Consider the following 20264-nt stretch of genomic DNA (forward strand, 5'->3'; position numbering starts at 1 on the left):
GACTTGTCAAGCCAGCTGTGAGCATTCACCCTTTCAATCACAGACTCATTAGGATACATACATATTTAATCAGGACTGTAACTCTGAAGGTACTTTGAATGCTTCTACAGTAGTGTATGTTTTAGCATATAGCACCTTGCATTTTGACATTTAAGTGACCATGCTAATGTTGAGGTAAAATCCAGATTTCTACCACTAAACTTCAGAGGATTATAAGCTGGGAAGTAGTCAATTTCCAGTGAAAAAACACCAGTTTCTTTCTTTATGTTTAGCAAGCTGCCTATTTAAAAAAGAAAACACAGCAAAACCAATGCTGAGAATTATTTGATTAAACTCTAGTTGAGGTCATGTAGCCATGTGCCTTACTGCTGGGGCTGGTGGAAGCTGTGGTCTTGTGGTGCTTCCCATCACTGTCCAGAGCAGGGCTGCCAAAACAGGAATGCTGTTCCATGTGCAGATAGCAGCATTCAGCAGCTGACCCTGCTCTCAGTCACTCTTTTTCCCTTCTGCTGGTGCCCCCATCAGTGGCAACAAATCAGGCAGCCTCCTTGACCAATGCCACTGGATCCTGCTGCCAGATCTTCCACTGCTCATTTCCTGTGGCACAATCTGAAAGAAAGCCTGTTTCCATGCCTGAGCTGGTCTGGACAAAGAAAACTCTGAAGGCTGCCTAGTGACTACCATATAAACATACAAAAAAATCTGATGATCTAACCCACAAGGCTTCAGTTATTTGGTATAATTAAGTGGAGAAGATGCCAAGAAAATAATTACCGGAAAGTTTTCTTTTGACAAACTTATGATAGAAATTTCTCAACAGCTTCAAGGAACTCCATGGATGAGCTAAGCCCTTCCAAGTCCAGCAGATTGCCCTTTTTGTCATGAAAGTGGAATAATTCAGTCTCTTCCTCTTCCAGTTCTTCCCGAAACAGATTTGTCTCTGAGGTAGGAATGATGATGATGCGAGGGACTGCATTGCTAATAACAGAATCCACAACTCCATTCACTTGACTTCCTTGAGTTTCCATATGGGAAGTACTTGAGTCTCCTCTGGTGACACTGCTGCTATTCAATCTGACAGGCAGAGAAGTTGCTCTCAGGGAGCTGGTCACAAGTGCTGAAGAGGGATTGGGTAGGACAGGCTGCCCAAGAACCTTCTCCAAACAGCTGGAGGAGAGCGAAACCTGGAGTGGAGACATAAGATTTAGCACTGCCAGACACCATGTGACTGAATTTTTGTATTTGAAACATTGCTTGCCTCTAGTCAATATCTGAGCCACCAGGCCAATTTTCTGAACACTTGAATCATTAACTTGAGGGAAAATCATGATGTGCTAACATGTACTGCTTGGATAGCAGAATGTTAAATGGAGCAAAAGAAGAAGTACTCAAATATCAGCAGAGACTGGAAAGAAAAAAACAAAAACAAAAGATAAAAAGCTCATCCCTGTATCCAACTTATTTAATCATTAAATAATGGTATTACTTCATTTTTAACACATCTAAGGGTATCAGGGTACTGGATTATTGCTTTTCCCTCTCTTCTCATGGAAGAGATCTCAGATAAGACCCAAGTTCACTCAATTATTTTATTTTCCTGAAGTTTTGTCAACTTTGTGACAACCTCTGTCTCTCTCCAAATGGCTCCTGAGATACCTCAGGGAAGTGGTGGCCTTGCATTCACACATTGGAAAGTGCTTCCTCCAAGAAAAAAGTAATAAATACTCACTTTGCAAACAATTTCTTTTCTGCCTATTTTGAGAGAATTCTGATTTCTAACTTGGCTCTGATGGCAAGACCTCTGTGTTCTTTCCATAAGTCTTGTGCCCAATATGCGAATCCAGAGTCAACTAACTAAGCTTTGAAAGTGTCAGTTAATATTCAGGCTAGGGAAGGCACAAGTAATCAGTTTTGTCTTCCTTAAAAAAAAAATAATTAAGGAGATAAAGTCACTCTGTCAGATACAGAGATAAGCTGGAAGTCCCTCCTTTCTAGGGAAAACCAACATTTAAAGTAAAGTGCATATTTTACTTCATTACTATGTGAATTCCCATAGTTTTGTGTCATTCTACTCCACAAGCAGGAATCATTCACAAATCCCTATTGATAATGATTTCTCCAGCTGTTCTACCTACCAAGTGGAGGGAAGCACACTGTGCTAAAAAAGTGGTTTAAATCAGTATGACAGAGAAGAAAAGTCCATTCTTCCATATCAAAGATAATAGTAGAATGAAAAAATCCAATTAAAAAACCACTCCTCCCTATTTCAAGTGCTGTTTTCACTGCAAGAGAAGAGTAAGTTTCTTTTGGATGTGGCTTGGTGGGCACAACACCCACTTACAAATGTTTTTAATAGTTTTCACACTGGGTAATTTCCTTGAAACAACACCTGGATGCAGAGAGAACATTTTACCACTCTCCTTTGAGGTCAAGTATCCAAGCTCACATTCTAATACTTCCAAAAAAGCTACTTCACTACCATGTTAAATTTCCAGGTGTCAGCCTACATGAAGTTTGTTACTATCATAACTGAAGAGGTCCATGGGGCTGGAGCATATTTTTGTGGCAGCAAGGAAAACAGTCACATGCATTTTAATGCTTTGGAATGCACCAAGCCTGGGATACTGACTGGCTTGTCCACAACTGAGAGTTTTTGGAAGGGTTGTAGTTGGAATTCAGTTAAAGGCAATCCAGTAATGCTATCAAAGCCTTAACATAAATACAAAAAAAAAATGCATTGGTGCTTCCTTAGGATTTGTTGGTGTTGTTTTTTTTATTTTGATGTTGGTTTTTTTGTTTGTTTGTTTGTTTTTTGAGGATAAATGGGTGGTCTCAATGGGAAACCCTCTGAGCTTGACAAATAAGTATTTATTCTGATAGTATGAATAGTGGTGCATTGGATTTATCTGAACACAAAAAGGACCTTCACAACACACAGGACTCTCTGCTGAAAACAGTAAGAAAAGCAAACGAGGCTTTGAACATTCAATGTAAATAATCTCATAGCTCAGTGTATGCCATTGAAAGTCTGAAGGGTTATTTATCAAAGGAATTCAAGAGATGTCTCTCAAAGGAAAAGTAGGGCACATGGCCTTCTTGTGGGCTACACAGTTGCTAAATTTCAGATACAGATATGTTTATTTCATTACTGAACTGTTTATGCAGACCACCTGAGATTTACTTCCCTTCTCCTTCCTTGTGAGACTGAAAGCCAGTGATTGTTGAGAACCTGGAGACAATAACCTTTGCCATTTCCCTATAACCTGCGTTTGCCACTTGCCTACAGCCTTGGACATGCTTGGCTGCTGAAAGAAGGCAACAAAACTAAGTAGTAGATTTGAGCCCACGTTGCCTGACACCACATTTGAAGCCACTGTTTTTCCACCAATACTGGTCACAACAGTTACAGGAAAGGAACAAGTTTTCTCAGGACTTGGTCTTAATGACACACAAGAAAAGACAGGACAAAAGCATGCAGGAACTGGGTCATCAGGTGGCTGGAAATTTTCAGAGCAGTTCCTGCTTTAAACCATGATGTCTCTAGACAATTTCCATCAGATCTGGAAGGGACCACAGGGGACAGAAGCAGATGCTGTAGCTGCACCCACCCAGACATGTGGGGTGTTTGTCCACATGCACTAGAGTAACCCCAAGAAAGGGTGCCTCCATCAAACAAGGGTACTCAGTCCAACCACGGAATTGTAAGCCACATCTGTCTTTCCCTGAAAAGGCAGCACTGGTGTATGGCTGATGCTGTGCCACCCATACAAGTACTGGTTTGGAAAGTGGTGTTACAATCTGGCAGAAAATGACTCATGGGAGACCTACTGCTCCTATCAGGGAATGGGGTGCTCCTCAACAGCAGGACACCAAACCTCAGTGGTTTGGCCAATGAGGGTGATGCATCTGCAGAGGATGCACTGAGTACTCACCATCTCCTCTTTCAGTGAGGGAAGGGTGGCAGTTGCCAGACTCTCCCACCCTTAGGGAGAAATGGGAGTTTCTTTCTCATCTTCCCCCTCAACAAAAATAAAACATTTTAATGTACACTGAAAAGAAGGAAAAAGGTGGCTTCTATCATGTCAAACTCTGTTTTGCAGACTTGACTTTACTCTAAAAGGAGACTGCCACAGTATGGACACAAGAGCCATGAAGGCAGGAACCAAAGCTGGGGTAGATAAACAGGCAGAGAGGCAAAGAACTCATCTTCTTACATCTGATGCTATTGACTATGCCTTAATGAAGCTTTAGAGGTATAAGCAGAGCTGGCTTTCCAAGAACAGGCAAATATCAGTGAAAAAAGTTAATTAGGTATTACTGTCTCTCTCATTTGTCACACACACACAAGCAAAAACAAAAAAACAACGAAAAAAAAAACAGCAAAGGAGAAAGAGAATGTTGGAATCAGTATAAATAAAGCCTACAGATGAAACAGATGGGCATAAAGGCTGGATTATCATTCCAGTGATGATGTCCTGCAGCAAGATTAGCACTAAAACAGAGTCCTCAACTGAGACCTTTTTCTGTACCTTTTTGGCAGTGGCTGCATCGCAGCTGCAGGTCTTTGGGAGCAGGTCTCTCTTCTCTTGTCTCAGACTTGTGGAGAAAGAGTGACTTCGGCGAGGCTTCAATTTCTCTTGAGCTGGCTCTACAGCGTCGAGCTCCACATTGCTCCAGATCTAATCACAAATTGATGAAGGATTTCAGACAGCTGCATCCTTTTGCAAATTCTTGTAAGTTCTCAAACTCTAGCAAAACCCATGCACATTCACAGAAAAGTAAAGCTGTTCTAACATAGGTCTCACACTCAAAACTCCCCTGGGAGAGCTTTTATTTTCAGTCTTGTCACTTACCCTGGACTATTTTGCTTGCTGACCAAAAATAAAACCAACTTGGAAATAATGAAAATATATTTAAACTCCTTTTACCAGGATGTTTTTCACCCTTTTCTTATCTCATTGCTTATGCTATACTTATACCTGCAGAGCATCTGAATTCTAAAGATGGGAGCCAATACAATCAATCTGTTCAATATGTCTTGCAGCATTCTGTGTGACCATCAGCTGATACAAAACCATGGACGTGGACAGATCCAAAAGTATGTTTGCATACATCCCAGCAGAATATTCAGAACAACAAGGGCTTCTCAATCTGCATGAGCTTGCTGATTCTACAAACCATCATCAGTGCATGGGAGATGGTGGGCTTTGCTCTAATTTTCTAAGAGCATGTCAGTAATGAAGCACAAATGGGACATTACAAAAGTGCTGTTCCATTTACAGGCTTGGGTGAGGCCATCTGTCATCCTTTACTTTGTGGTGACTTTTTGATTGAGTATTAATTGATAAGATCATTCCACTCCAACACTAGCTTTTAGATATGGATAGACAGAGGCCAGCCAGACAGGCAGCCAGCCAGCCAGGGCTCTACACAAATGGGAAGATACTGAATAATTCCTCTGCATCACCTTGCTCATACATCTATGTGTAGCCACATGGTTATTTCCCCTCACTTGTTGAATAAAATTACTTGAATGAAATGTTCCTTGACATGACTCACAAATTCATTTGTTCCCTTCACTAACATGTACACAACACACAGAGCAAAATGTTGGTTGCAACAGCTGCATCTTTTAGTGTTCCTGGTGTCATTTCTGGCCCGTCAATATTTTATTGGAGCATTCCAAAATTTCAGTCAGTCCTGCTGTCATGCCAAAGTCATAGAGCTTAGCTTTTATTTCAGCAGCTGCTGTTTCAGCTAAAACCTCTACAGCTGCACTGAGCTGTCAGTTGCCCCAAGGACAATTGCCTTTGGCTGCATCAAGTCGGCAGAGCACAGTGTACTGCTAACAGCAGGGGTTTTAACCGAGACTCCTAAGCCAAAGCTGTGCCAAAAGCTGAAGCCTCTTACCCTCATTATCCTGTCCATTGAAGCAGCACCCACATGGAAATACATGCAATAACCTGCTAACATGGACAAATCAAAACTGAGTAGTGACCAACAGTGAAAGCTTTTGGGTCAGGATGATGCAGCTGAAATTACTTCATTTGGCATCAAACAAAGGAGTAATGGGAGAAAATTTAGGGTTTTATACCTTAAAGTATAAAAGGTATACGTAGGATTTATAATCTTGTGAGAGGTTACTGGTGGCAGCTGTCACTCTGGGAAGTTTCTGATGCCCAAACTGAGGGGGAGCAGCACAGGTCTCCAGGAGGGCCAGCCCCAGCCCAGACTCTCCTGTGGCTGCCATCCCCCAGGAGCCACCTTCCCATCACCTCTGCATGCAAGACCAACTTCTTGTGAGTGAGAGAGGCTGTGAAGAGTCTCAAGGGGATCTTTTGTTTCTATCTCAGTCACCAGCCTTACTGATGCTTGGGGTACGTTCTTACAAAACTCCCCACCATGCTCTAGAGTCAGGAGCCTTTCACTCCTCATGGTTAAAATCCGGGTAAAGAAGTCAAAAATTTCCCAATCTCCAGAAAATTGACTTTTTTTTTTTAATAATAAGAGAGCTTTTGGATAAGTTATAAAACTTTGGATGGAAGACCAGCAAGATACCTAACACAGCTAGTAGGAACGGTAGTGACACAGGGAGTGTCTGAAAATGGCTCTTTTTAGTTCACATTAAAGACTTACTCTGAACATCCTTAGTCCCAGCAGGCATCAGAACCACACAAATATGTTGGCCTAAATGCTTTTTTGATTGTAAATCATCGTGCATGAACTTCCAGCTTTTCAGAAATGACCTTATATGACCCAAAAAATTTAGCTACACCCTCCTCCTTCCCTTTTCTGTTCTCTAATTTTGAATATGTATTTATAGAGTTGCTTATTTAGAGTCTGAGAAATGTTATACTCATTCTCTTTCATGGAAACAAGAAAGGACTTACAGCTTCTCCAGTAGAAATGGAGGAAACACATGTGCTCTTGGTCCTGCCAGCAAGAGAGTGGTGGCTGCAGAGAGAGGTTCTGAATGATGACTCATTTATGGATCCCCTCAGGAGCTCATTCTTCGATATTCGTATCAGGAACCTCAGGCAGGGAACAGCTTTGTGGATGGTTTTTCTGAAGGAAAATGTGTGAAGAAAAAAGAAAGCCAAACCTGTCACACCAAAGACACGGCTTTGAAATTCATGTGGTGAAAATGCCGTCTCTTTCCATCACCTCACAACAGCTTCTGTTTTGATTAAGGGGGTCTTAAAGATTACATGCAAACAGCACGGTAGCTGGTGCAAACAACTTAACAGGCTGAGAAGGAAATAACAGGTCCTTCTGGGCCTTGTGTCAAAACATACACAGAAGAGCTGCCTAGGTAAGTGGTAAGAATTGAAAATATCTTGAAGAGCATGATTGCATATGGTTTATTTTAAATGTTAACCCTGAAAATTTCAGGCTAGTTGGTACAAAGGTCTTTACTGTGCAAAGGCACAGAGTGAGTGAAAACAAGGGAAGAGGAAGAGGGCCAGAAGAATCAGATGTTGTTACTTATTTGTACCATGGCAGCTACTGTAAACTCCTATTGAAAATTAGCACTGTGCAAGCATAGAAGAGAAGAATGGTCTAGATCCCAAATCTGCCTTATTCATTAAATAATAATCTCAGTCATGGTTGTGTGAGTGTATTTCTGCTACCCCAACCTTGGCCCTGCATGGAGCAGAAGTGTCCAAGAGCCTCCCCTGAGCAATGCCAGCTGGCCTTTCTCCTCACAGGGCAGTGCTGGTCAGAATGCTTCATTTGGTCTAACACCTCCCCAGCACTTCCCAGTCCATTATATCAGCCCAACAGATGAAGCTAATAGAGGCAAAAAACTAAATGAACAAGTCAAGAAGTGAGACAGCAACAAGACATATAGCAAGAAACTGATGCAGGGGGCGACAGATCACTGGAGGATGTCAGTACATTGACTTTACACTGAGATGCAAGTCAAGCAGATGTATATTTTAAAATCTTTTGCTTCTATAGTTACCGTGTTTGTTGAATAACCAGTACATTTTAAATCATCATTTCTATTCTCACAAAAGATCACACATGTTAAAATTTCAGAGACATGACTCTGGCATCATGAAATGAGGTCACTCTCTTGTAAGAAACCCACCACCACCAAACCTCTTTATGTGGCATCATCACCACTCTCTGAATAGTTCTGTGTCTCTTTCCTCTGTAATTTCAAAGACAAGAGAACAGCAGCTCCATGTCCACTCTGGAGATGAGGACTGAAAAGAGCTGCCTGTACCATCATTCCTGATCCTGCCAAGAGATGCCTGTTGGTGACCAGGCAGGGCCCACTGAGCTGTTTGAGGCAGAAGGCTCCTCACATGGTGCTGGGCAAAAAAAAGATGGTTAATGTTGTGCACAAAATAAAAAGTCCTGAGAAAGAGTTTACAGGACACAAGAAAATTTCCTTTCATAAATTTCCATAAATTTCCTTCAGGCTGAAGACCTCAGTCTGGTGCTGAAAAGCAGCTGCTAACTTTTTTCACCAGCTAAGAAGCTGAACTACTTTCCTCTGACAAATTCAAGTTAGTGTAAAATAAACCATCCCATTTATTAAATGGGATTTGGTGCAGAGGTCTCCTAATGATGTAGATTCAGAAAATAAATGTCTGACGGTGAATTTTCAAGGAAAACATATGAACATTTCTGAATGTCTTGAGGGACCAGAATTTCTATCTTAGTAATATTTGGGAGGACTATTGAGGGACATTTTGCTGGTTGGGATGAAAGTACAGATTTTGAAGGGAGTTTTAATATTGTATGCATGAGATAAAAGGCATAAAGTGAGGTACTTAATGATATTTCTATAGTCTGAAATAAAGGAGTCACTTAAAGTTAAATATGTAGTAATTGCAAGCAACTTTTTAAAAAATTCTGCAACTCGAAGTTATTTGTGATTATTCATTATTTATGATGTCAGAGCTTTGAACCAATATTTTTTGTGTAATTCTGCTTTGCTTGGGAGCCAGTTGGAAACAGAGTAGCAGAATTTCCTGTTTGCTATAAAAGAATGATTCCAAAACCTAAAACTTTCAAAATATAAGGGAGTTTCTGCAATAACTCTAATATAGCAATGTGTTGGAGTTATTGTGGAACATAGAGACGGAATACAAGCTGTTAAAGATGTGAAAGCTTTCTTCCCCACAGAAGAGCATTTCACTAATTAAAACTTTGAGTACATTCCTCACTTACATTCGTTATTTCCTGTGAGTCCTATGAGGGAGTGGTGTTTTTCTCCTTTCTACTGGAGGGGAATGGGTGCACAGGGGGATAGGTAGATGAGAAGAAATATAAAAAACTCTCAAACCAGTTTTTAGAAGCCAAGTGCTAGCACAAAGATCACTGTTACATTCAATATAATGTACTTTTCTTTCCCCTGTTGTTTAAGGAAATGCCACAAAAAGGCTTGGTTTTGTTGGCTTGTTAAGATGCAGTGTCAGGAAGTCTCTGTGCAAAAAAGCATCTTACTTTGCTAGTGGATTGAACTTGTTTTGAACACTTTTGATCCTGATTTCTAGATGCTTCTTTCTAGAAAGATTTGGAAAATAACTTAGATGTAATTTGGCTCAGTAGTTCCAATATAAAATGACAGATTATCCCCTGTTCATACCCTTAACCCTTTAGCCTGAACAGACTGGCCCACTTATCTGAGCTTGAATAAATTACTTTCAAGACATAATGTGAATAATTAGAAGATTTGGAAATTATCCAGAAACAATAACCTTAACATATATATTCATTATTCACTGGTTAAGGAAAATTGGTCCTGCCAACATATTTTTACCAACTGACTTATTGGTGTATTGTAGGGCTTTTTCAGTTTTGAAACTGCATTATTGATTCATCACAAGGGACCCAACATTACTTCTTTTCCTGACTGGATTGCTCGCAAGGGTATGAAATGTCTTCACAACAAGTCCATTTCTCTTGTTGATATGTCTATGTTGATATGTCTAGAAATACAGATCAGAAAGCAGGGGGAAAAATAAAAAAAGATAAAACAAGATACTTATTAAGAAGATTTCTGAAAGCTTGGTGTGGACTCCAGTCTTTTTCTTAACAGTCTTAAGAAGCCGATGCTGATAGGAAAAAGACTGACTGAAGCAGTTCACTGTCCCAGAGCCAGAGGATGGTGAGAGTTGGAAGGAATCTTGAAGGAACCTTAAAGACCATCTAGTTCCAAGCCTGATGCCATGGACACCTTCCACTAGACCAGATTGCTCAAAGCCCTACCCAACTTGACCTTGAACACTTCCAGGGAAGCATCCACAGCTTCTCTGGGCAGCTGTTCCTTGTTCCTTGCAAAGTAATAATAAGCTGAACACAATAACTTTGGTTCAGAAACAAATAATGGGCCCTAAACACATCAGCCAGCCATGCAAAACTTCTCAAACTCTCAAACTTCTGCAACCCATCAGAAAGTTGGCATTCTCCTACTCTAAACTAAAATGCTCTGCAGACTTAAAAAATCTCAGATGGTTTTTAGGGGATGCAAAAAGGTGTTAGCTATGCTAGCAGACATTTTCAATAAAATACGTCTCCAAAATGGAGAAACAGGGATTTGACAGACAAACCCCTCAGGGGATAAGGAGCTGTCTGGGTGGTCACACTCAAAGCGTTGTGGTCAATGGCTCAGTGTCCAGTGGAGCTCAGTGACCAGTGGTGACCTCAGGGGTGGGTGTTGGGACCAGCCCTGTTTAACATCACTGTCCCACATGGACAGTGGAACTGGGAGCACCCTCAGCAAGTCTGGTGATGACACCAAGCTGTGTGGTGTGGCTGCCACGCTGGAGGGGAGGGAGGGCACCCAGAGGGACCTGGACAGGCTGGAGAGGGGAGCCCATGGGAACCTCAGGAAGTTCAGTGAGGCCAAGTGCAAGGTGCAGCCCGTGGGTCAGGACAATCCCAAACAAACACAGGCTGGGCAGAGATGGATTGAGAGCAGCCCTGCCCAGAAGGACATGTGGAAGTGGATGAGAGGCTGGACATGACCCAGCAATGGTCACTCACAGCCCAGAAAGCCAAACACGTCCTGGATCGTGTCCTGCATCCAGAGCAGTGCGGCCAGCAGGGGAGGGAGGGGATTCTGCCCCTCTGCTCTGCTCTGCTCTGCTCTGCTCTGCTGAGACCCCACCTGCAGGGCTGCATCAGCTCTGGGGTCCCCAGCTTGGGAAGGATATGGACCTGTGGCAGCAAGGAGGAGGCTGTGAACATAACCAAAGGGCTGGAGCACCTCTGCTCTGCCGGTAGGTTGAGGGAGTTGGGCTGTTCAGCCAGGAGATGAGAAGGCTCTGGGCAAGCCTTACAGCACATTCCAGTACCTGAATGAAGGCTACAGGAAAGCTGAAGAAGTACTTCTCACAAGGGCATGTAGGGATAGGACAAGGGGAAGTGGCTTTAAACTGAAAGAGGAAAGGTTTAAAATGGATATTAGGAAGGCATTTACTATGAGGCTGGTGTGGCACAGGAACAGGCTGCCCAGAGAAGCTGTGGATGTCCCATCCCTGCAAATGTTCAAGGCCAGGTTGGATGGGGTTTTATGCAACCTGGTCTTGTGGAAGGTGTCCCTGCCCATGGTGGGTGTTAAGAAATTGATGACACTTAAGGTCCCTTCCAACACACACCATTGTATGATTCTACAGAATCATAGGGTAACAGGTTTTCACCCTTTTTGGTCATGGTTTGACCAGCCTTCTGAGAAACCTTCACTTTTCTTACAACCACACTGTCATGCATCAGACATCCTAAACAATGAACTCAATTTTTAGCTCCCAAGTCCTCATTGTCAGGCAATGGAATTTACCAGCTTCTCTACTTCTTGGGTGAAACAAGCCTCGTACCAATGACTAACCCTGCCATCTAGTGGTATTTGTGTATTTATCACATTTACCACCATGGCATCCCTGTGTTTTCTTAGAACTTTCGACACAGCGTCACTTTGTGGTAGCTACTCTAAGAAAGACTTGCAAAAAATTCTACAGGTATGCTGGATAGCAGTTCTATTACAAGTATATCCCCTTTACATAAAAAAGTATTTTTTGCTGCCAATGTTTCAAATGTTTTTTGTGAAAAAACAACAACAACAACAACAACAAAAAAAACCCAAAAGAAAACCAAACCTTGAACATATGCATATATAGCTGCTTAAATTGGTAAGGATGTGATTTTTTGAGCCTTGCTGGTTGGGACCTTTTATTTAGAGAGTGCTCTGTAGTGGCTGTTTCTGGTATGATGAAAAGTGACCTGTGCATCACCTTCTCCTCCTGTCAGTCACGGTGCTGTGCAGCTTCACAGGGCAGAGCAGGGCGCTGAGGGAGAGGAAAGGTGAAGGGCCACTTTTGGCCACTCCCAAGGCTATATCTGGAGCTGCCATGTACCAGCTGGGTCTGACCACCCTGAGCCCATCATGGCCTGGTCAGCACAGGAACATGCACTGCACGGGGTGAGGCTGAAGGAATGAGGGTAGTTTGTTCCATAAAAGATCCACATTTGCATGTACAGTTAAACACATACCTATATATTTACTGTACCTGTATCTTGGGTGAATTATTGCATATATGATGGGGTTGTAGATAGCAGAAGCTTTGGCAATTACTGCTGGCACAGATTTGGAATATGGTGTTAGGCTGTTGCCTCGACTAAAACAAAGCAAAAACATTACACACAGCTATACCATGGATTACATGGATACTACATTACTATAACATATTACTCTTTTAAATTGGTTTAGTGCTGTTATCTTTTTATAAGAAATACACCTGTAAAGTTGATTCATTCAAGCGATTTCTTTGCTCAGATGACAGGTTTGAATTTGACAGCATGCTCTTGGTTTCATTCATTTATTCATTAGATTATTCATTCATTAGATAGAAGACATGCACGAAGTAATTTTAGGCTGACTAGGAACAACAAGAATCACCTCCCATGTTTCTGCAATAGACAAAAAAAACCCCCAACCAAAACATCAACAAAAGAACCATTGTGGCCATCTGGGAAAAGTGAATGGTGATAGAAAAGAAAACAAAATCAAACCTAAAAAACCTTTCAGCAGCAGCGGCATGCGTGCTGCACAGTAATGTGTGTCAGTGACTCAGTTCTGAGCACTGCAGAAGGAAGAGAGGACTTGAAGCAGTTTGAAATCATCCTTTAGACGTTAAGCTCTCACAGTCAGTCAGGTGTGACCAGTGTCAGTGCAGCATAAGCACAGTTAATATCATGGTATCACAGAATGGTTTGGGTTGGAAGAAAACCTTTAAAGATCATCTAGCCCAACCTCTCTGCCATGGGCAAGGACATGTTTCACTAGATGAGCTTGCTCAAAGCCCCATCCAACCTGGCCTTGATGAGTAGAACATGCATTGACAAGACACCAGGTGCATTTGGAGTGGAGAATGGGTGGAGGAGATAGCAGTTTATGGGAGGAAGGAGGTAATTAGGAGATGCAGGAGCTAAGTCCTCCAATTTATACAAAGAAAGCATCATGTGGGAAAGAAAACGTCGTGTACCAAATATTAACATTAAAAAGTCATCATAGTTTCAAAATGCATAAACAAATAATCCTTTTTCTGGGTTTATTCACAAGGATATAGCGAAGAATGAAATATCACCTCTATTATAGTGATTATTTAAGACCCATTCAAAAAGGAGATTTGCCTCATGTGGATGTCAGTACAAATCATGTTTGCATAACCCCTGCTGTTTGGACTCCTCTTCCACTTACCCTGCCCAGGCAATCAAGGTGACACAAGCATATGGAGACCAGGACAAGACAAACACAATGATCACCACAAAAGCAATTTTTGCCAGCTTCCACTCATTCTTCATGGACTGAGAGAGGTAGGATTTCCGGCTGCAGGACCCCAGCTTTTGAACATCCCTGCGAGAGGGGTAAAATACAGATATTTCAGCAGGACAATGAAAAAGCAACATCTGCAATATGTTCTCAGCAATATGCAAAATACAGTAAACTTTGTATTTCACCACTCTAACTCTTCTTTTTTCCTCTGCTATTTAAAAACCCTGTAAGGTAATTAATGCGGTTGCTAGTGTTATGTTTGCCTGTGAGACTGAGCCAGAACCCCTGGGACTACAGGACAGGACTGTTGTGTCCTTATCCCTAACACAAAAAGGGTTTCAGGTTGCAAAGATACAGAAATTGATATCTCTTGCCCTTCATTGCTTTTAGAGGTGGAGTACGAAAAGGCACAGCTGGATGGGAAAATCAAATCTTATCCTTTTTGATGAAGGAACACCTTGCAGAAATTCCACTTCACGAGGTAACATATGCTGGAATACCTTGATAGCTTTGAGAAACCTGTCCCACACACTTGCAAGGACATTTTTACTTACCTGCAGATTTATTTATTAAAGAGTATTTTCAGTGAGAGGCACAACAGGCAATCCTATTGTTTTTGTCATGAAAAATCAAATTCTCTTCTGACACCAAACACCCCCACATTTTATTTTAAAAAGTTTTATATAGTCAGGCATTTTGTATACTTTAGCATAGAAATAACAAATTTTACGTATTAGTGTTGCAAAATGGAGATACATTTCACACTGAAGACATTAATTACCAGCCAGCAGGGAAACAAAGTCTCTGCTGGTGCACTGTAAATATAGAAACATAGAATGGCCTGGGTTGGAAGGGAGCTTAAAGATCATCTAGTTCCAACATCCCTGCCATGACCAGGGGCACCTTCAACTAGACCAGGGTGCTCAAAGCTCCATCCAGCCTGGCCTTGAAAAGAGGCATAGAAAAAGCTTATGTCCACTGTGCTCCACAGGTGTACAAGACACCATTATTTAAAGGATGCATTCCCTCGCTTGGTATGAAGTATACACACACAAAGCACAATAAAAGCCAAGACAAAGGCCAAAAAATAGAGTTTAGAAAGAACTTCATTTTAGGCATATATAAATGTACTTATAAAAGTGGAATTTAGGCTTATAAAGCCAAATGATTTCAACAAGTGCCTGCACACAGGAGCAGAGAAAAGCCATCAGAACTGATGACACAGTTGAGCAGCAGGAAGGACTCACAGCACCAGCTGTGAGATAAGCTGACCAAAGGTAAGCCATGTGCTCATTAGTAGACAAATAACTGATAGAATGATGTTAGTTTATAGATCTAACACCCTGATGATTTTTCATTTCAAATACAGACCAACAGTTTTTTGGGGAAAAACAGCTGAGCAAGCATAGCCAGATATTGTGCATGTATTTGTGATGCTCGGGTGATGCAGGCTGGTTTTTTTTGATGCCTGCCTTAAATAAAACTGTCAAAAAATATGAGAACTGTTATGTTTACAGATCTGCTCTAAGGCAGATGATTCCCCTATCACTACATATTTTTTATTATCCCTTGAGGCTGAAAACTGCTGGAATACACAAGGACATTGTTTTTCGTAGTGAAAATCTGAAATACAAATAACTTAATCTAATTATCTGATGTAATATTAATTACTACAGTGGAATAAGATCAGAACCACCAGAGACTTCTTCTTCTACTCTGAAATTCACAAATCCATTCCAATTTTAAATGAGTAAAAAAAAAAATCTCCTGTTACAGCTGTCAATTTCAATTCAGACTAATTTTTGATCCAGATTTTTCTGCAGCTAAAGAAACTGAGAAAATATTCTATTACATAAAAAGGGATATGTACTTCTTTTGGCTGTATTGCTTACCTGCCAGTACGCCTTATGGCCAGGAACATTGATAAATAGCAGTGGAATATTATTATCAGGGGGATAAAAAACACGCAGCAGCATAAAATCATGGTATAGCTTCTGTTTGCAGGGGAGTAGGTTACATAGTCCCATGTACAGGATATCATCAAGCCCTCAGGCACATAGGAACCTATGGAATACATAGAACACATTATTCACACATGCACCCAAAGTTAGCACCGGTGCTGATCCAACCACTGAGCACTTAAAATAAACCCTGTCCTGTATCCACGGTCTTCAAGAGCCATGCCAGCCAAACTACACATCATATATGTGAGAAGTGAGTGCCCACGAGGAGAGGAGGTCCTGACTACAGAACTCTCAGGTACACACTAATACTCCACCTGCAGGTTGTTCTGCTTGGGCATAGGGGGGCAGAGGGTTTGTGCAGTACAGCAGGTGCAGATGTGTGCTACAACAACAAACCATCAGGTGGTGGCAGGGCATCCTCACGAGGACTGATTTGAGAAAATGACTGATGAGAAAACTCATTTTTTTATCCCCCAAGGAAGACTTAAATGAGCACACAGGTACTGCTAGGGGAGAGAGAGAGAGCAGACAACATACTCCAGCCGAGGAGCGGAGCCACGCTCCATCCCAGCGAGTAGAGCCACACTAGAGCGATGATCTGCATGGTGCGTCTCTTGGAAGTCCACTGGATGGACTGCAGGGGCTTTGTGATCACCAGGTAGCGGTCAACAGAGATAGCCAACAGAGTCATCATCGAGGTTATCCCAAAGAGAGCCCCGCAGAAAGCATACAGGTTACAGCCTGGAGAAGGAAACGGAATGTCAGGGGTTTTCTTGAAAAGAGGCATGATTTCTCTCAGACCCCACTGAAATAAACCTCCCTTTTTTATCCTTGTTCAGGATATATTCTGTCTCAATAGAAGCATTTTCTTAGCTTCACAATTTCATAGTTATTAAATGTTTATTAGAAAAACACAAATATAAATAAAATACAAATATATGTATTTAAACGAGTCCTATTTCACTGCAGGCTGCAACTGGGAACCTTTTGTCAATGGAAAACTGCCTCAAAGAAAATCCAATCTAATTAAAGTTATATTTTCCTGGACTGTTGCCCAATATATTGATCTTAACATGCTGCAGCAGACATCTGTCAATGATGGATGGGTGGTTCAAGAAATTACTTTGGTTTATGTGGCTTAAAAATGTAGAAGTGGTTTAAATTTGGTGACTAAGAGACCAGCTCTATTAAAAACATAGCTCCAACTCCTATATTTAATGGCAGTACTTTTTAAAAAAATTACATTTTTTACATGACACAGACCCCTTAACCCCTTCTGCATTCAGGCACGGCACTGAAACTGAAACTGAAAAAGTTACACTGAATTTAATAGAGAAACCTGTGTGGAAAGAGTATCCATTCTTTGAAACCTTGCATTGCCCTATGTGGTTATAGACAAGAGCCCACTAGGAATGACAAGCAGCAAAAACACCAGTTCCAACCTTAAAGCAGAGTTCTAAAGTCTATAAAAATAACTTCCAACTAAGGACCAAATCCCACTCAACTCAGATCATATGCTTCATTTGTGGCAGCATGATAATTTGCACTGATTTTATCTAAGGGGATGAACAAGACTAAAAATACCTTCAAACTAGGAAGAGTCCCTTCTCTGCTGCTGAACAGTACATGGTCTCTTGACTTGCTCCACCATTGTACAGCCACCAGTGGGTGCAAGTTTTCATCCATAATATGATAAGGAGCGCCAAACAGCATTGGGCCTTCTGAGGTTCTTGCTATACCCCCATTTCAGCTATAATTACAGCATTTATCACCTTTCCGTTCTTGCAGTAGGAAAGAAAGGAGCTTGAATTTGCCGAGTCCTCAAATGACTATTGTTATTTAAATCTCTGAATTAAATATGAGATTCCTAGAAGCATGCCAATAGATATGCATACATTTCTAAATAAAAGTAGTAACTAGCCCTCAAAATGATACAGAAAAACTATTTACAAGTTACTAAGACTTTTCTACCTATTTTCAGCCATAATACCTCCCTTACAAGCTAAAGGTAACATGATTATAGGTGCAAGTTGACTCCCTCCTTTCCAAAATATGTAAGATAGAATAATCACAGCTGTAATTCAAAACATGTTGACATCACGCTGACTGATGATGTCTGGGGCTGTGACTCAAGAGATTTCTGCTGCTCTGTCTGTGGCACAAGCCAAGATCGTTGTGCTGAAACAGGCTGCAGGCAGCATAAAGCTGGCAAGGTGTGAATTAGTGTTGAAAAGTACCTATGTCTCCAAGTATCCATTCTCTGTGCAAGCTGTTGACAAAGCACATGGGTGCCTGAGAAGCCGACATCAGGAAGTCACTCACAGCTAAATTCATTATAAAGTAGTTTTGGGGAGTCCTCAGCTTCTTGTTGCTTAAAAACATGAGAAATACATAGTTTTAAAAAGACAAAGTGGAAATTTAACTTTATAACTTTGCTTACTAGCATAAACAAATACTGTCCAGGTTGGAATTGATGGTTACTTGCAGTGAATCAATTGCTAATCATCAGTCAATTACTGCAGCTACAGCTGTAGTCATTTCTAAATTATTGAAAAAAAACAGGAGCGAAAAAAATGAATTGTTTTCTCTTCAGGCTAAGGAGATTTTCAGCTGTCTTGATAAATATGGATTTGTTCAGAAGAGCAGTTCCCTAGGAGTGCTGTAATATTGATTGTGCCTTGCACTGCACATGAGGAAAATCTGAAGAAAGTTACAGAGCCAAAGGATCTGCTTCTGGTGATACTTTAAAAAACTGCTGACCTGAGGTGTTGTGTTGACACAGTTGGCCTGAAATGGTTGAGATGCCGCTAACTAAATGATCCTTTTCAAAGTGCTACAGCATGAGCAGAGCACACACTGAGATTTGGAGAAAGTGCTTTTGCTTATGTACGTCTCATAAGAGAGAATGAAAACTCTCAGCTGCAGATGAACAGGCAACATTAAACACCACAACAAGGTGTGAAAGCAGAGGTCTGCAAGCAAAGTTTGTCCAAGGAAAACAACTGAGACCTTTCTGATGTGCTTTGCAATATCAGTATTTGCAGCTAATATGAATTTCTTTCCTCATGCTGATAAATAAATAGTGAAAAAGAAAGTGAGAAAGACATCTCAGTGCTGCTGCAATTCTAATAAATTCTTGGGTCTCATAACTGCCTGCAAAAACAGGGTAAGAGAGAGTGCTGAGTTAATGTGCTAATCTGCCAGTGCAGATTTTCCTACTTTGACAATTTAATGCCTTTATTACACCTGCTAAACCACACACATTTCAAGAGAAATACAGAGCTTGTGCTGCATTTTAAAATATCATGAAGGTATCTACAGTTGCAAGGAATTCAATTTCTCTAAATCATATTAGAAATTGGTTAATCAAAATAACTCATTTATTGGTCTTAAACATTTAAGAATAGGAAAACTAACAATTGGTTCATAACCCACTGGTGTCTCTAACACTGAAAGGCCCCACTGCATCACCATGCATAATGACAGCAAGTAGCGAATGAGGAGGATTTTGAAATCCATCATCACAGTGTGGGACAGAGGGCAGATGTTTCTTTTTTCCATGGGATTTTTGCACAGTCTAGCTGCAGTAACTTTGGTTGACTATTACTCTGCCAAGAGAGCACACAAACTGACAGAAATCCTATGATCTGCCTGGAGCAGGAAATACACTGGTGGCATGAGCTCATTTCATGTAGCAGATTGCCTTCTTGGTCCTTTCAGGACCACTGGGCTCAAGGGAAGAGCGTCACTGTTGAGTATTTCTGCAAATACTACAGGGTTAGTGAAGAAATCTGCTGCTGCGAGACTGTGGTTTCTATCATTAGAAGTATTAAACCATTCTTTAACCTTTCAATTGGAAATTGTAGAACAAGGTATTATTTTCTCATTTTATTTGATTCTTTAAAACATCAGGAATTTACACTGAGGTTGTCAATGATGCACATGGATGTGTTTCCGTGTGTGTAGGGTTGCCTTCTCCTCTCTTTCCACCATGATTGTTGCCATTAGATTTAATCCAAGTGGAAAGCAGTGCAGAAATCTGTACATGGGCACAGGTGAAACTCAAGGCCACTCAGATCACCCACAAAAGGAATTTTTGTACCTGTAAAATGCGTAGAGGACTAGGAGGTTTCCGATGATGCCAATGGAGCCAATAATGAGCACACATGTTCCTACGGTGTAAAGAACATGGCCAGGGATCTCTACCTTGGTCACAGTGTGTGGCTGGGTACTCATGTTCAAACCCTGAATTGAAAACAGAGGAAAAGGAAAGCTTAGCCCATTTGGGACTCAGTCCATGAACATATGCTCAGGTTGTTGGCATTCACTTCCACAGCTCATGCAAATCAAATACATACTTCTGAGCTCCTATCATATCCCCTGTAATCAAGTTTCTCTCAGATAACTTTCATAATTTTGACAGTAGGCATTTATCTTAAGAAAAGAGCAACAGAGAAAGCAGACTGGAAAAGACAACAAGGAAGTTACAATGATGTGAAAAACGCAAAGAA

The 20264-nt window shown here is 41.2% G+C and overlaps 1 protein-coding gene across 1 annotated transcript; it reads right to left on the bottom strand.

The window, feature by feature from the left end:
• Positions 1–223: 223 nt before the first annotated feature.
• Positions 224–19989, bottom strand: LOC102102920 (melanopsin-like). Its single transcript, XM_005517468.2, has 9 exons — positions 19856–19989; positions 17991–18124; positions 16291–16494; positions 15682–15853; positions 13715–13870; positions 12525–12632; positions 6891–7065; positions 4530–4679; positions 224–1184 (listed from the first exon to the last, which is right to left on the bottom strand). The coding sequence occupies exons 1-9, from the start codon at positions 19987–19989 to the stop codon at positions 798–800; spliced, it is 1620 nt and encodes a 539-aa protein (XP_005517525.2). The 3' UTR covers positions 224–797.
• Positions 19990–20264: the final 275 nt, after the last annotated feature.

This window comes from Pseudopodoces humilis, chromosome 6 (genome assembly GCF_049639895.1).
Source record: "Pseudopodoces humilis isolate 2021_Gansu_Grassland_sample_001 chromosome 6, ASM4963989v1, whole genome shotgun sequence".
Lineage (NCBI taxonomy): Eukaryota > Metazoa > Chordata > Aves > Passeriformes > Paridae > Pseudopodoces > Pseudopodoces humilis.

Bases quoted from the DNA above. Each gene is read 5' to 3' on its own strand.
- LOC102102920 (XM_005517468.2), bottom strand. From the start codon at position 19,989: ATGAGTACCCAGCCACACACTGTGACCAAGGTAGAGATCCCTGGCCAT. The intron at 15,854-16,290 runs GTATGTTGTCTG...TGTATTCCATAG, and splicing joins GGCTCCGCTCCTCGGCTGGA to GTTCCTATGTGCCTGAGGGC. The intron at 13,871-15,681 runs GTAAGCAATACA...CCCCTCTCGCAG, and splicing joins GCCATAAGGCGTACTGGCAG to GGATGTTCAAAAGCTGGGGT.